General features: G+C 40.0%; 1 protein-coding gene across 1 annotated transcript in view; it reads left to right on the top strand.

Annotated features, from left to right (window-relative positions):
• The window catches only part of LOC103467511 (dedicator of cytokinesis protein 3-like), a 61,506-nt gene that overhangs the window by 19,483 nt on the left and 26,833 nt on the right, over positions 1-15,190 (top strand). The window contains 18 exon segments of the mRNA XM_008413955.3: positions 692-840; positions 1,781-1,865; positions 3,133-3,174; positions 5,042-5,196; positions 5,366-5,447; positions 6,079-6,139; positions 6,226-6,373; positions 7,376-7,464; positions 8,484-8,609; positions 10,486-10,610; positions 10,709-10,871; positions 10,988-11,094; positions 12,263-12,434; positions 12,517-12,614; positions 13,632-13,715; positions 13,818-13,918; positions 14,025-14,106; positions 14,534-14,704. Coding sequence (XP_008412177.2) covers positions 692-840; positions 1,781-1,865; positions 3,133-3,174; positions 5,042-5,196; positions 5,366-5,447; positions 6,079-6,139; positions 6,226-6,373; positions 7,376-7,464; positions 8,484-8,609; positions 10,486-10,610; positions 10,709-10,871; positions 10,988-11,094; positions 12,263-12,434; positions 12,517-12,614; positions 13,632-13,715; positions 13,818-13,918; positions 14,025-14,106; positions 14,534-14,704 — 2,040 coding nt within the window.

The raw sequence follows: 15,190 nt of genomic DNA, 5'->3' as shown, positions 1-15,190 counted from the left end.
GTGGGCTAAGTTCTTCCAAAGCGACGTGAAAAGGATGCTATTTGTGCAGGTTATCTTGGTCTAACACATTTGTTTGTCGGTCTATAGGACATATTTCAAACACAAGGTTCGGGGTCCACATCCAGCCCACCATAAGTTTTTCTGTGGCCCTTTAGTGTCAAGAGAGCCACGTAAATAGAAATTTCAAGATTATAGCTTAGTGCTTAAATACTATCCAAATTACATCAATACTAAAATATGTTCAATTTTAAGATGTACTCATCAGGTGCAGAGTAGTCTATTAATATTTTAACAGTTTGCTTTTAACAATACAGTCTGTCCTTTGAGGACATTCGCGATCTTGACATGGCCCAAAAATAAATTAGTGTGGCACCTCTGGTCGAAAGCATTTAAGTGTGGCCAAAAAGTAAAAACTTCTTTGGGTAAGTTTACATTATATAGTGATCCCGCTGCTGTTACATAATTAAAGTTTTCCTGCTACCATTCGTTAGCTTAGTAAACTTGTTTATGTCTTAACTGAGCCGTCTTCGGCTCAGTTAAGCCGAAGACGGCTTAACTGTCTTCCTGCTTTAATTATGTAAATTAAAGCAGGAAAACTTTAATTTACATAATTAAAGTTTTCCTGCTACCATTCGTTAGCTTAGTTAACTTGTTTATGTCTTAACTGAGCCGTCTTCGGCTTCTTTAATAGAAACACAAGGTGGATCTGTTTCATAAACTGCGCCATGTGATGAATGAGCTCATCGACCTGCGTCGGCAGCTCATCCAGGGCCACCTCGCTCAGGACCAGACTCGCGAGATCAAGAGGCACATCACCGTACGGCTGGACTGGGGAAACGAGTGAGTAATAATTTATTTAACAACTGTGTTTAATCAAGTGAGTGTGGCAAATTGACGGCATCCTCGACTGTAAACATTTGTTCCTAATTGTTGGCTCCAGAAGAATCAGTTTTTATATTTTGGCAGCGGGGTGATGTACAGCGCAGGATGTGGGTGTGTGGCGGTACCTCACTGATGGAATTTCATGGTCATTTAGAAGATCAGTGACTCTGAAGCTGCTTATAGTCAATGCAAATCCGCCTGCAGGAACTTTACAGTCATCTTCTCCAAACTCCAGCTGAGCTTTCTCAGGGATCTGTAAGAGAGAAAAAAAAGATATGAGGGATTCAGCTCAGGAGCATTAGTTTGAATAAGATTGTACATTAATACACCCTTTTGTCCAACTGAAGTGCCTGAAAGAGCAGAAAAAGTCACAGAGTCTGTGATGTGTCATACTTTGCTTGTAGCATTGCTGAAGTATGCAATGAGCAGGGATCAGAGAATAGTTCTGATCTGATTTTATGGTTAAAGAAAGGTAAAAAAAAAAGGTAACGTCTATATAGATATTATTTAAGCCTTTGAAGCTACAGGATCTTGCCTACTTTAGGAAATTCATTATGCTGTATAAACTTAGACTGTATATGAATGTTAATGCACCATTAAATTTACATACTGTCCCAGGTTTATTTCCATGAAGTCTTAAGTTGTTCACTTCACCAGACACTACAGCACACTTCTTGGATGTTAGTATAGCTTTTACTGTAAAAGAGGGACTAACACACAATTAGCCTGGTGGTCAGAATGTCATGCCTTATCAGTGAACATGTCTAACACCTGTAATGTGCTTTTTTTCTCTCTCTCTCTGTCTCTCTCTGTCTCTGTCTCTCTCTCTCTCTCTCTCTCTCTCTCTCTCTCTTTCTCTCTCTCTTTGTTTTTTTTCCCTTTGATTATTTTTCATCAGGCACCTCGGTCTCGACCTCGTTCCCAGAAAAGAGTTTGAAATGGTGGATCCGGATCAGATCAGCGTGTCAGAGTTATACAAACTGGTAAAAATTACTGCTCATCTTTCACATGTCTCAAATACATGTCCGCTTCTTGAAATGGTGGTAAAGTGTCCCTGCAGCTTGCATTAAGTGTATTTATAGCAATGACTAAGTGACTAGCACACTATGAGCTCTTGTACCTACAGTGTACCTTTGTGCTATTGCACCACTGGGATTTTCAGACAGGAAAGTGTTGTTGGATGTCTAGGGATGTGTGAATATACTGATTATCAAACCATCCATAAGAAGATGACTCAAAAACAACAGCAAAAAAAAAAAAAAAGACAGAGAGTGAGAGTACGATTTTGTCTTCGGAGCCATCTCATGTTCTGTCAGCTTGTGCCTTTATTGCATGCATGTGATTCTCGCAAGTTTGATGGTTTGCTGTGAATGCAGACATAACGCAAAGTGACAGCCCCAAGTGGAGGTATAGTATAGGAAAGCCCACACATAAACATTTTTAAACATAAATTACATATTTTCCAAGCCAACAGCCGCTTGAGAGACACGCTTCTATAAATAAATAACGGCTCCAATGTAGTTTGGTTGTAGTGATGTGGGACTTCCAAGCCTATACACAAACAGGGAGAGAAAGAGAGAGAGAAGACTTACTGAAGCAGACCCAATTTTAGAAACATTACAGCACAGATGTTATGAAATCTAATGTAATTCTGCTGGAGACTGTTATCTAGGAGGGAGATCCTTTCTGGTCAGTAGCTGCAGCTCCATATGCTGGTGAAAACATTGTCCAACTGCCCTGCAGCCTCCCATTATCCCATTGCCATGTTTCTCAGCTTTACACGCAGAATGTTTGTGCACTAAATGCTCTGTGCAGAAACAACAGTGTAGCTGCTCGTTGCCAGAAAGCCTCCTGACTCTGGTGATGAAAGTGAGCTTGTCTTTGGCAGGGCACAAGGCCTTGGCGCCTCTTCGGATATGGGTGTTCTCTCAGGCTGCCGAGCAGAGAACGCTTCGCCTGTGAGTGTATGTGTGGGGGCGATGCCGGCTTTGTCCTATTCCCCTGCCCACATGCTCACGTTTCGCCTCGTGTGGGCTTCTCTTTGCTCTGCAGGAACGCTAGTGTAGCCGTTGTGCAGCATACGTAGGTGAAATCTTGTCAGATTTGAAGAATCGAGAGAGGCATCATCAGGCCCTTATAGTGCTTCTGAGGCTGCTGTAATGTAAATAAGTTCAGGGCTGTGTGGGATGTGTAAAAACTGAATAGAGGGATCTAACACTTCTTTCCTTTGAAATGTACTTTTTTTTTTAGCATGTATCCAGCAGACACTGTGGTCAGCAAAGCACAAACCAGGTACAGTTGTTTTTAACGCTCTTTATTTATCAAATTATCACACTTTTTATCCTCTTCATCTCTTCTCAACTCCCATTTTAAATCTGTTTTCCTAAAGAATATGTAACAAAAGAATATCCATATCACTTCTAGACTTCAGTTTTTTTTTTCCTGCAGCATATTACTGGTGGCCCCTGAGTTACTCAAACCAAAGGGTGAGGGCATTGATTCCCACTGGGATCACATATGCCCCAGTTCATGCCCCCAACTGTGAATAGTTTGTCCACTAAATTTTTCTGGTGTGTGAGCATTTTGTGGCAATATGCAGCATTGTGATCTCAGTTTTCTGCTTTTGCTGCACGTTTTGTGTACGCAAATCAAACATGGTGCAATATGTTAAGCTGTTAGGTGTTTTTTCTTAAATCTACCTTATACTGTGAAACGAAAGTAAAATTAAGAAAGCTTTATTGTTTATGATTGTTGTCGTTTATAAAAATCAAAGCAAAACAGAAAACAAAAATGTCGATGTACCAGTCAGCCTTGTCCATCGATTTTCAACTTCGGTTTAAATTTTCTTTTTAAGTTCTGTATGCATGCAAAGATATGTTCCATTTAATTATTAAATGCAAGCACTGATGATTAAAAGTAAAAAGAGATGCTCCAGGTTCTTTAGTTCATTAGCATTTTGCAAAATGCTAATTAAGATGCCCCAAAGAATAAGTCGTTTCTTGATAAATAAATAAAAAAAATATATAGTCCTTTCTTTATAACCAGACAGCATCCCTAAAGTTAAAGTTGCACCATTAAGTACTTACTGGAAATAATTTCAGAATTTAGGCCTGACCTGCAAATTCAGATTTTTGTCCATTTGATTTTCTTTTTTGTGCTTGAATAGGAAGCATCACCTTCTTACATATTTTACACTGCAGCAAATACAATTTGAACCCCAGCAAAGTCAAGGTGCCACAGTTTTTTTGGGCATTTTTAAAAACCCTGTGATGCAAACATCACAGCTGTGTTACATGACATACATCACACATAATGTGCCAATACAGAATCGATGCAAGAACTCACCTCAGGATGCCAAAAACTCGGAGCAGCTCAATTTGATGAACTCTGACCTATTTTCTGATTTGCACATAGAGGCAATCATATGTGTAGGACTTTAAATCTTCATGTCTATATCTTTCCAGTCTGGAAAATAGAAAGATTAGGATGTCATTACATACAGTATGTAATTTCATACTATAGTATGTATTTTCACTGTATGTATGAATCTCAGTGCGTAAAAACTTAAAACAGTTTGCTTAACAAAAGCAATACATTCTTCAAAAACAGAATAGGGCTTACTGTTGCACAAAATTTTATTTTTTTCTATATTTAGACCCATATCTGTCAGTTGTGTTCTTTAAGAAGTACAAACTAACTTGTAAAATGAAAAAAAAACTGCCTGATTATCACCACTTATTCATCAAAGCATGTTTTTCTAACATTTAGATGGTTTTTACTGATCTCAAATCAAAGTGAACCAAAGAACAAGGAGTTTGATGATGCATTTACAAACCATATGAGGTTGAATTTTTCCGTTTTTATGCATGTATTTAACAGGAAAAAGAGGCTGATTGTTCCATCAGAAATAGCTGATCAAGGGAAAACTTTCTGACTGATTGGTGCATCGCTGCTCAAAGAAGTCCTTAATCAGAGCGTATCATGTTTCCATGAGTAGCTGCTTAATTAAATGGCTAATTTGGGCAAAACTCACTGTACAGTATGGCAGAAAAGAAAATACACATGTATTTATTTATTTCATCATATAAAAAGCTCAAATGTTTGACTGTCTTTGGCATAAACTTGACTTGTTAGCGGTCACTTTCCTCTTAATTACCAGGGTGACAGCATGAGGCAGCGTCATGGTGATGGTTGTCGCATCCCCGTGTCACACCACCTCTTCATCAATCTGAAGAGCTTCACCTACAACAGCATCAGTGAAGACGCAGACGTCTTCTTCTCTCTATATGACTCTCGTGAAGCCAAACAAATCAGGTACACATACCAATCCCAATGCTAATAGAGCAGCCTCCAATGACCCACTGTATGTGTGCATAAGCTGACAGACACAGTTAGACACACACGCTGTCTCAGTCCAGCAGATTGACTTAGGCACTTTGTGGCTGACAGACTCTCTGAAACTGTGAATTGGCTTCTCTTGCAGTGAGAAGTTCATGGTGAAACTGAATAAAAATGGAGGACCAAAGAATCCAGAGAAAGTTGATCGCCTTTGTGCACTCTTTACGGTGAGAAACTTTCTATTTTGACATTTGATGCCTTGTGAAAATGTTCCCTGATCTTGAAATTGATCATATTTTGTCATAATATATTTACATGCCATATTTTTTTTTTTTACATTCAAAAGGTGGTTGAGGAGATAAGTGAACATGTTTAGTTAGGGCCTCCAGACCAGTAGAGGGCCTCAGAGCTCTTAATTTTTTAGACAATATGTATCTCAGAATTTTGAGCTAAAGTTAGCAAGAATGAGCAAAGTTTGACTTTAAATTAACGTTAACTTGTACAGCATGTTAAAAACACGGTTCACTGGGTATGAGTACACCATCAAATGAGTAAGTGGGAAATAACCCAATCCCTACAATACATTTTCAACTTTTACCGTCGAAACATATCGCTAAACAGGCTATATAGGGAATTCATTCTTGGCCTACTTGTTAAATCTATAGATGATATTTGCAGGTGGGTCCTCTAGATCAAATTATGTTGAGGATTCTGCCCTGTCAACATTTGGCCGGTGTTCCTGCGTTAGTCACATAAAATATTGAAGTTTGATTTTGTAATGTGATAAAATGTGAATGAATATTTTACTATTTCCTGTTCTGATAATCCAATATATTATATAAATTTTTTCCCCCATAGGACCTAAGCAGTAAAGACTTGAAGAGAGACCTGTACATTGTTGCACATGTAATAAGAACTGGTAAATACAAAGAACAAAATCACTTTCTGGAGGATTAAGATCTTGTTGTATTCCTCTCAGGCACTGTCTCCTGGTTTTGTTTCCAGGTCGTATGCTGCTGAATGACTCAAAGAAAGGCCCGCCACACGTCCAGTATAGACGACCTTATGGATGTGCCGTGCTTGCTATGAGCGATGTTTTCCACACCATTACAGACCTCAAAGAGGAGAAGGACTTTGTACTCAAAGTTTACACGTGAGTATGCCACTGAAGCTACTTGTCTGCTTTTATTTTTCTCTGATATCCCTGATGAAAATATTGTTCCTCTCAAGTTTGCTTGGCTCGCTTTGCAGTTTGGCTGTGTGTCCTTTTGGAAATAAAAGTTATAAACTCTCCGCAGTAATTAATGCATAAGTGTGGATTTTTTGTGTGTGTGTGTGAAAGCCTGTTTCTTCAGTGTTGGTTCTGGTGTGTTTTGACCGGAATGATAATGAAGTGTCCTTTGGAAAATCAATAGCTCCTCGCCCTGGGTTGGATATAGGGCACCTGGCATGTTGTGAATCTGGCTTCTGCTGTTAGGCTTCGCCACAGATAGCTGTTCCTTTCCACCGGCCAAGAAAATGGAGGAGGGAGATGGAGAGGAAGAGGCAAAGAGATGGAACGGGGTGACAGAAAGATAATTGAGCAAAGTTAGAGGACAAAGCAACATAACACCAAGCTCAGCATATTTTCTCATCAGTCAACAGCTTGAATGTCACTTTGTTGCCTCCTCTGTGGGTCAGAGGTCATTCACGCACTTATTCCATTTAGTTGCATTAGGACAACACCACGGCTCCGTGTGAAAGAAAGATTTCTTGAACAGAGAGCTTATGTCTTTATTGGATTTCTCCGGCAACATGAAGAGCTCCTCCTTTTAAAAAAGTAAGCAGTGATTCAGTGCTGCTGCCTCCAAACTGTCGGCTCCTATAAGGCTCCAGTCTGTGCATTTCCTCGTGCCTTTCCCAGGGGCCTTTGGGCCCTCAGTAATGAAAAAGGCTGGTAGAGAGCTGGCTGTCAGGTTTGCTTAGTGAGCTGTGCATTTGGGCTAATGTGCTGCTTGATAGCAACTCCCCCTGCTGCTACCTTTTCTCCAGGAGGAAATCTGCTCTGGGACGCATGCTGTTCATGTGGTCCCCATGCACACAGTCCTAAAACCTCCATCTGGATTTAGAAGCGGGTGAGCTGTAAACAGCCCTGTCCGACTCTCTTTCTCCCCAGCTGCAACAACGAAAATGAGTGGTACCAGGTCCACGAGAACATCATCCGCAAGTCCAACACCAAGTACTCAGCTCCCAGCACCAATTATGGTAAATGTGTTTTCTGATCACAAACCTTCTAGGTTATTGTTAGGAAACATTTCTTGACTCATTAGTGAGGTACTGTGCACATTTTTCCACCTGTAGGCTTAGTCTGAGATTATCACACTGTAAAAATACAGAAGAGATTAATATTGATTTAAATCATATTTATAGAGAACAAACTGAATCTGTACATTTGGGAAACTGTAAACCTTTTATTTTATTATAACCACCCTGACAACTACTACTGTAGTAGTTATTTAGAAAAACAGCTGTCCTAATAAAAACACTTAGTTCGGATATTTGCTGACATAGCAGATAGTTGATTAACAACCAAGTATCGACATTTAAAAACATGAAATCATAGAGTTTATGTTGTAGATGGACACAGTTGAACTTTTTGAAGCCCGTGTAAGAGTTCGTTGACCCTGTGCTTTTTCTAATTACCAGCAGGGGGTTATAATGCTGGTAGCAAAAGGAAGTCATAACACATCTGCTGCATTGGCATACCTTTAAATCACCAGCCAGCTTGATATTATAAATAGTTGTGCCTATGTTTATTCTTTATTCTACATTACCATTTGTACATTTTCTTTATAGGTGTAATTAATTTTCCCATTTAGAGTAAAAGTGGTACTTAAAGATTTGGTTTCCTTCTCTTTGACAAGTGGTTGCCATGTGTGCGTCGTGGATCTGGGATCAGTTGCAAATATTCAATGATTTCAAATTTTAATTAAAATTAATAATTATATTCTCTCTAAGAATATGGCAACAATTGATAATACCTTAACATTTTCCCCTCTCTTTGTTCTGGCTCTGATCGCATCTCTATGGCTAATTTCTTCTCTACCCCAACATCCTGACCGATGTCCTTTTAAAATCCCACCTCTTTCTGCATTTCTGTTCTTGTTTTATCTTCCTCAATTTTTTACTTTCTTATCTTTATTTGTCCTCTTTCCTCAACCCTCCCATTCACTCTCCCACATCCACATGTGGCCACTAAAACCCCCTGCTGCCACTTTCTGCAGGCCTCATCATTTCTCTGCAGCTGCTGCGAGGTGAGCTGGAGCAGATCAGACGGGAGAACCAGGCTGTGTTCAACAGGGCGTTGGCACTCACACGCAAACTGGGTTTCCCAGATGTCATCTTGCCAGGTAAAGAGGCAAAGAGCAGTAGGGGGTAGGGAGTGCAGACAGGAGGGAGAACCAAAAGGCCAGATGGCTCAGAGGAAAGGAAGGAGGGGAAGGTCACAGATGCTGGTAAACAGGAAGCACTTGAATGTCGAAGTGGATAGAGCTGGAGAGATATAAGACAGAATTGGGGAAAACAGCAGGAAACGGAGGTCTGCAGAGAGGAACGTATAATTGGAAACAGTAACTTGTATTGTTTGGTTTAGATTTATGGAGATTTTGTTCCAACAATGCATGAGATTCAAAGCTATAGCTCAGCTGCTAAGCTTATTTACAGAGCTGTGAAAAAGTATTTGATCCCTAAACCCAAAGATTAGTTGGTGTAACAACTGCCTTCAGGTCTTTACAATAAATCTTTCATAAGGCCCAGAACACCATACAGCCACCTCTATGTTAGACTGTAGATATGATATCGTGGGCTCTTTTTCCTGTTGTTGTCTCCCACACTGTCTCATCTCTCTTGCTCGATCAGCTTCCTCCAATGATGTTCTTTTTCTGAAGTGCTATGCAAGATGCAACATTTTTAAAATGCTGCACTTTCCTTGTTTTGTCAGTCAACATAATAATATTTCCAAAGTCTTGAAAAGTCATCACAATATTTTTTTGGTAAATATTAGACAGAGACAAACTCAAGGTTTTTGCCTTTGACCTCTCTTATGGTGGCCATTTTTGTACAGTCTTCTCCTTGTTGTTGAGTCACGAACACTGACCTTAAATAACTGGAGCAACTGCAGCCTCCAGAGCTTCAGGTGTTCTCGGTTCTTTTGTAATATCCTGAATCAGTTGTCAATGCACTAATGTTGGTAGGTCAAACACTCCTGGGAAGGCTCTCCTCTTTTCTATGACTTCTCTTATTAGATTAATAGCCTTTTGTATCTTAACAGCCTTCATAGCTTTGTAATCCTTTCCAGACTGATAGGTATTCATGACATTGTCATCTTTTCTTGATGTTCTGTAGACTGGGGCATGGTGTGCTGTTGTTTTTAGATATTTTAGTCTACTCCATGTTGTCAGACAGGTTGTGTTTAGGTGAATAGTCATGCCTCAGTGTGGCTTGTGAAATTGGAGCTAGCTTAAAAAATTTGTTTATCACAGTTAATTGATGATCTAACATGGGTAAACTAACACTGATATTTTCAACTATGTTGCAGATTTACTAAGGTTATAAAACTATTTCGGTCATCCAAAACATGTGTGACCAATAAATAGACAAAGAAAATCTGTAAAGAGGAGTACAGCATTCGTTCACGATGTGGTTCTTTGTTTCTACTGACCATCTATAATTCGTTCCTCTCCTCTCCGCTCCTGCTTCTCTCTGCTTCACTTGAAATACCTCCTCAATATCTCTCCTTGTGAGTCATCTGTCCCAAAGGAAATGGCTTTGATAGAAATAACAATAATCAGATTTTATAAATAACAGCAATATCTTTCACCAGTGTTGCCTCTGATGTTTTGTCTCAATAAACACTGACCTTACAAAAAGGTGCTGAGGCAGTCATGAGGCAGTGCGTGCTTCCACTCAGCAGGGTCATCTTGAATTAAAAAGAACAGTGGCGTAGAATGTGATTCACAAAGATTATTTATTCATGTTGACCACACGGAGTTCACGTGTGGAGCAGATGAAGGAGACATTTTCACGGTCTACTTTTTTGGGAGAGGTTCTACTTCCCTAATGTAGCTTTAATCCAGTTTACTTTTTAATTACATCTTCTAAAAAAAAAAAAGAACATCAGTTGTAGCTCCCTCTGGAGCTATAAGAGGCTCAATATTATGGGATGAATGTGTAAAATTAGTGCAGTTGCCTGTAAACAAAGCATCTCCAAACTTTTAATTGCCTCAGGTGATACACGCAATGACCTGTATCTGACCCTGGAACGAGGGGAGTTTGAGAGGGGTGGCAAGAGTGTCCAGAAGAACATTGAAGTCACCCTGTATGTTCTCTACGCTGACGGGGACACGCTCAAAGTATGACACACACGTGCATCACTTCTCATGTCCCATATCATCAGTTTGTGAGTAAGAGCGAGCCTGACCTTCTTCCCATGCTTCTTTTCCCTCTGCAGGATTGCATCAGCTTGGGCACCGGCGAGCCGAGCGCCTCGGAGTATCGCTCGTTCGTTCTTTACCACAACAACAGCCCTCGCTGGAGCGAGATGGTCAAGCTGCCCATCCCTATCGACCGTTTCAGGGGGTCCCACCTTCGCTTTGAGTTCAGACACTGTTCAAGTGAGTCACAACTGTAGCTCTGTCACAATCAAACCCTCTGGGGGGGAAAACAAAAAAGCAAAATCGGCGTTATCCAAACATGTGCATGATGCATGATATCATGTTCTTCTTTTCAGCTAAAGACAAAGGAGAGAAAAAATTGTTTGGCTTTGCCTTCACTCCTTTGATGAGAGAGGATGGGACCACTCTCTCAGACGAGGTCCATGAGCTGTATGTGTACAAGGTACGGTGATGCCATAACACTCACATTGGATGTATATTTAGCTTGAATGAGCTTGTATCGTCTTCACATCTTATACTTTTTAAATCACGCTTTGTAATGGAAAATATGAACTTTAAAAAAAAAAAATCAACTTCAGATTCTTTCTGCTCTTCGCTCTATGAACTCAACAGCCATGTATGACTGATCCAAAAATATCTCACAACAAGCTTGGCCTAGGGCTGTTGTCTGTCATTTTCTTGTGTTATCCGTCTTCCCTTGTGCAGTTTGATCTCTCTCAACTCTGGACACTTTGTTCTGAAACCAAAGAATGCTCAGAAAGATGGGGCAGGTGCTAACATGCTAGTATGTGTTGTAGCTCTAAGAAGTGGTTCAGAAACACGCTGAAGCAATAAAATAAATAATTGTATATCTATAGTAGTTGCTTTGTAATTACTAACCCTATAAGAGTATTCAAGTGATTAATATCTACGTTTTAGGTATCAAATAATTCCAGTTTGTTCTGTTCGTTTTTTGGAATTCTAGATGATAAATATTTAAACGGCGCACTTACTTGAAAGTGTGTGCATTGCGAGGGTTATTACCTGTTTCTGCAGTTAGTCTGTGGCGTCCCACCAATTTTCTGCAGAAATGATCTGGTTCACTGAATGAACTAAATGTTTTTGAAATTACATGCGACTCACAAAGGTTCATTGAGTTTATGGCCAAAACCAGAGAACCTGTAACTGCTAGAACTAAAGATGTCACAAACAATTACCTGCTTATTTTATTTTTGTTTATAAAAATGAAAGTGAATTGTTGCTTCTATTTCTGAATTAATAATAGGTAAAGTACAGGTTCTTGGTCTGTTGAGTGTAAGTATTCTTTGCACTCTTTCAGTGTGGGCATATATTAGGATTTTAGATTAATATCTATTGCTTCTTAAAAAAAATGTATTCTTTATTCAATTTATGTTTAAAATGTATTTCAGTGTCACATTTCAAATTAATAATTAATTGTCTTAGTTTTTCAGTGGTACACTACTAATATGCTGAATTTGCCCTACAAGCAACTCTGAAGCACATAAATAAACCAAAACATTCATGAAGTTCCTACAAAGGTCGTTTTGCTGTGAAATTTTTCCCATTTTTCCAAACTTGAGCAATCCTTTCCCGTGTCCGTCCTTCATTAGTGTGATGAAAATGCCACATTCAGCAACCAGGGTCTGTACCTGAGCCTCCCCTGCTGCAAGGAGGACTTCAACAGCTGCCCCAACCTGCCAGCCAACCTGCCTTTCCAGAGGAGCCCTAAAGAAACATTCTGGGTCTCCACCATCCTCTGCTCCACAAAACTCACTCAGAACGGTAATTTACCAGCTAATACACCAGTCCTCCATATTTCATACTTGATTCAACTCAGCAAATGTTGGTTTACTTTAATTTTTAGTGGATCTCCTGGCTCTCCTGAACTGGAAGGCCCATCCGGACAGGGTGTTGGACATCCTCGGTCGACTGCGACAGATCAGCGGAGAGGAGATTGTAAAGGTCATCACACCATTGTTTCTGAGACGATGAGGAATGAATGGATTATTTACCTTCTTTCTTAACTTTATACAGCGATTCTCGCCATCCCTGGCATCCCTGGTAAAAATGTTACAACTTCGAGAAACACGTCTATCTGTTTTACTGTCAAATAATCTGAAACAGAAAAAAAAAGAAGAATCGAACCTTTCAGTACAGTGGGGAATTTTACATGAAATAAAAAGTACATAGAATTATTGACATTCTTGCTAATTATTTGTTTTGAAATCTCCTTTTGTCGATAGAAGAGCACTTAGACCAATCTTTAACATTTCCCAAGAAAGTAATCACTCACCTTTTGTCTTTGCACAATCTCTCTCTCGATCATGCAGAGATTTTCTCTCATACTCTTTTTCTCTTCAGCTCCGCTCGCAGGTTTTCTATGAGATTTATATCTGGGGGTTGCGAAGCCTATTGAAGAAGGTTAATTTTGTGCCCGGTGAACCATTTGTGATCTGAAGTGGCCATATGATTTAGATCGTAATCCATCAGAAAGACCCAGTGAAGACCCATTTCCAGTTTTCAAGTAGAGTCGACCACATTTTTTATGTAAAAAAGTCGTTTAACCCTCCAGCAGCCTTAGCGTGACACTCAGGAAGACAGGGGAAAACGTCACGGTCGGACAGCAGGGAAGCGGGGGGCTTGTCCCGTCAGACCGTCAATTTCCAAAACCACACCAAAAAAATCTAGTAAAAGCACACACAGGGTCAGTACGACGAATTAACATCAACATTCAATAATTACTGATCGGAAACTCACGGACACTGATGGGATTAAAAAAATGTTTTCTACATCTTTTATATTCTGAATACATGGAAATGCATTTAAGACTGCTGTTAGGTCATATTATAATTTCAGAATAAATGAAAACATGTTACATTTTTAACCAAAGGGGCTATATTTTTTTTTTAGGTTCTTTTGATTCTGTTTTAGATCATGCCACAGTTGTTTTGACATTATTACTTTTTTCTCCCATCGCAGTTCCTGAGAGATGTCCTGGATACACTTTTCTGTCTTTTAGACGACAACACGGACAAATACGGACCGCTCGTTTTCCAGTCTCTGGTAGGGGCATCCTCAGAACGCAGCTGCGCTCACACATTAAATCATGTCTTGTGACTTTTCAGCAGAGGAGATGGGATGTAACGTGTGTATCTGTGTGCTCAGGTGTTCATCATTAACCTGCTCAGGGACAGCCGGTTCTACCACTTCAGACCAGTAATAGACTCCTACATCCAAAACCACTTTGCCGGCGCTTTGGCGTACAAGTAAAGCAAATCTGACCCTATTCTTCTCTGAATCTGCACTTTAAAACTTTTTTTTTTCATTTATGATGTCTGTGAAGTTTCTTAACTCAAGCTAATTTGTCTGCAGAGAATTGATTCGATGCCTGAAGTGGTACATGGACCGTTCGGCTGAGGTAGTCCGGCAGGACCACATACAGGAAGCCATGAGGGTAAAGTATCACACTCGCTTCCTCCTCCTTCCGATCTGGCTCCTTCAGTGGGGATTAATTAGCTCCGAAAGAGGAAATGGTCAAACAGAAACGGAGCTGATAAGAAGTAATGCAACACCACAGGAGGAACTCGGGGAGTAAATTCCCTGCACAATTTATTTGAAAGGAAGTCGTTCTGAAGCTCTGCGGGCATTGATGGGAAGAGTGCGGCCTTTTCATGTGGCCTTTGTGACAAGATAATAGTAAAAGATATTTCACCGCAGTGCCCGATTGCAATCATTTCTTTCATATATTGATTTTTAACCTTAAACTGATTTGGTGGTCAGGCCTGCTTCCTCTGCCGGGGAACTAAAATTATGAGATGACATGTAAGGTGGGTTATCTGATTGTTTGTCTCCATCCGTATCCTGCACTTAATTCACCGCAGGCACTGGAGTATCTGTTCAAGTTCATAGTCCAGTCTCGCATCCTGTACTCGAGGGCCACCTGTGGGATGGAGGAGGAGCAGTTCAGGGCCAGCATCCAGGAGCTTTTCCAGTCAATCCGCTTTGTCCTGAGTCTGGACAGCCGCAGCTCAGAGAATCTTGTCTTCACACAGGTTAGACAGATCCTCTCAAACATTTTCACTGTTTGGGGTTCAAAATACACATGGTACAAATGTGTAACAGCTTCGGAGGTGACAATGTTATTACAAGCACGGTGGTACATTTCAAGTATTTGCATTTCATGTTTCCGACTGATTTATTGTTGAGTATCGCAAATAGAAACATCATTCTGTGAAGATTGTTTTATTTATAGCAGCATCCAAATTGTCCAGATTAGTTGGTCTGTCATATTCCTCTTGACTGTGATCCTCATCTGAAAACATGACTTTGGATCTCTGATCAATAGTGTAGTCCTTTTTCTTCTTAGCTAAGGTACAATGTTTTTGACTTTATCTCTCTAGTTCAGGAGTGGTTTGACATGAGGATGGTGACAATTGTGTTACACTTTTTCCTTCCAGTCAATTTTCCAACAGGACTTAGTAAAAGGGAAACTTACTATCAATGACATGTTGTTGCTTAGCCTCCTTGTGAAGAATCAC

Source organism: Poecilia reticulata, chromosome 7, assembly GCF_904066995.2.
Source record: "Poecilia reticulata chromosome 7, P_reticulata-male-v2, whole genome shotgun sequence".
In the NCBI taxonomy this organism is placed as follows: Eukaryota; Metazoa; Chordata; class Actinopteri; order Cyprinodontiformes; family Poeciliidae; genus Poecilia; species Poecilia reticulata.
The sequence above is the reverse complement of the archived record's forward strand: the minus strand, read 5'-3'. Positions and strand labels throughout refer to the sequence as shown.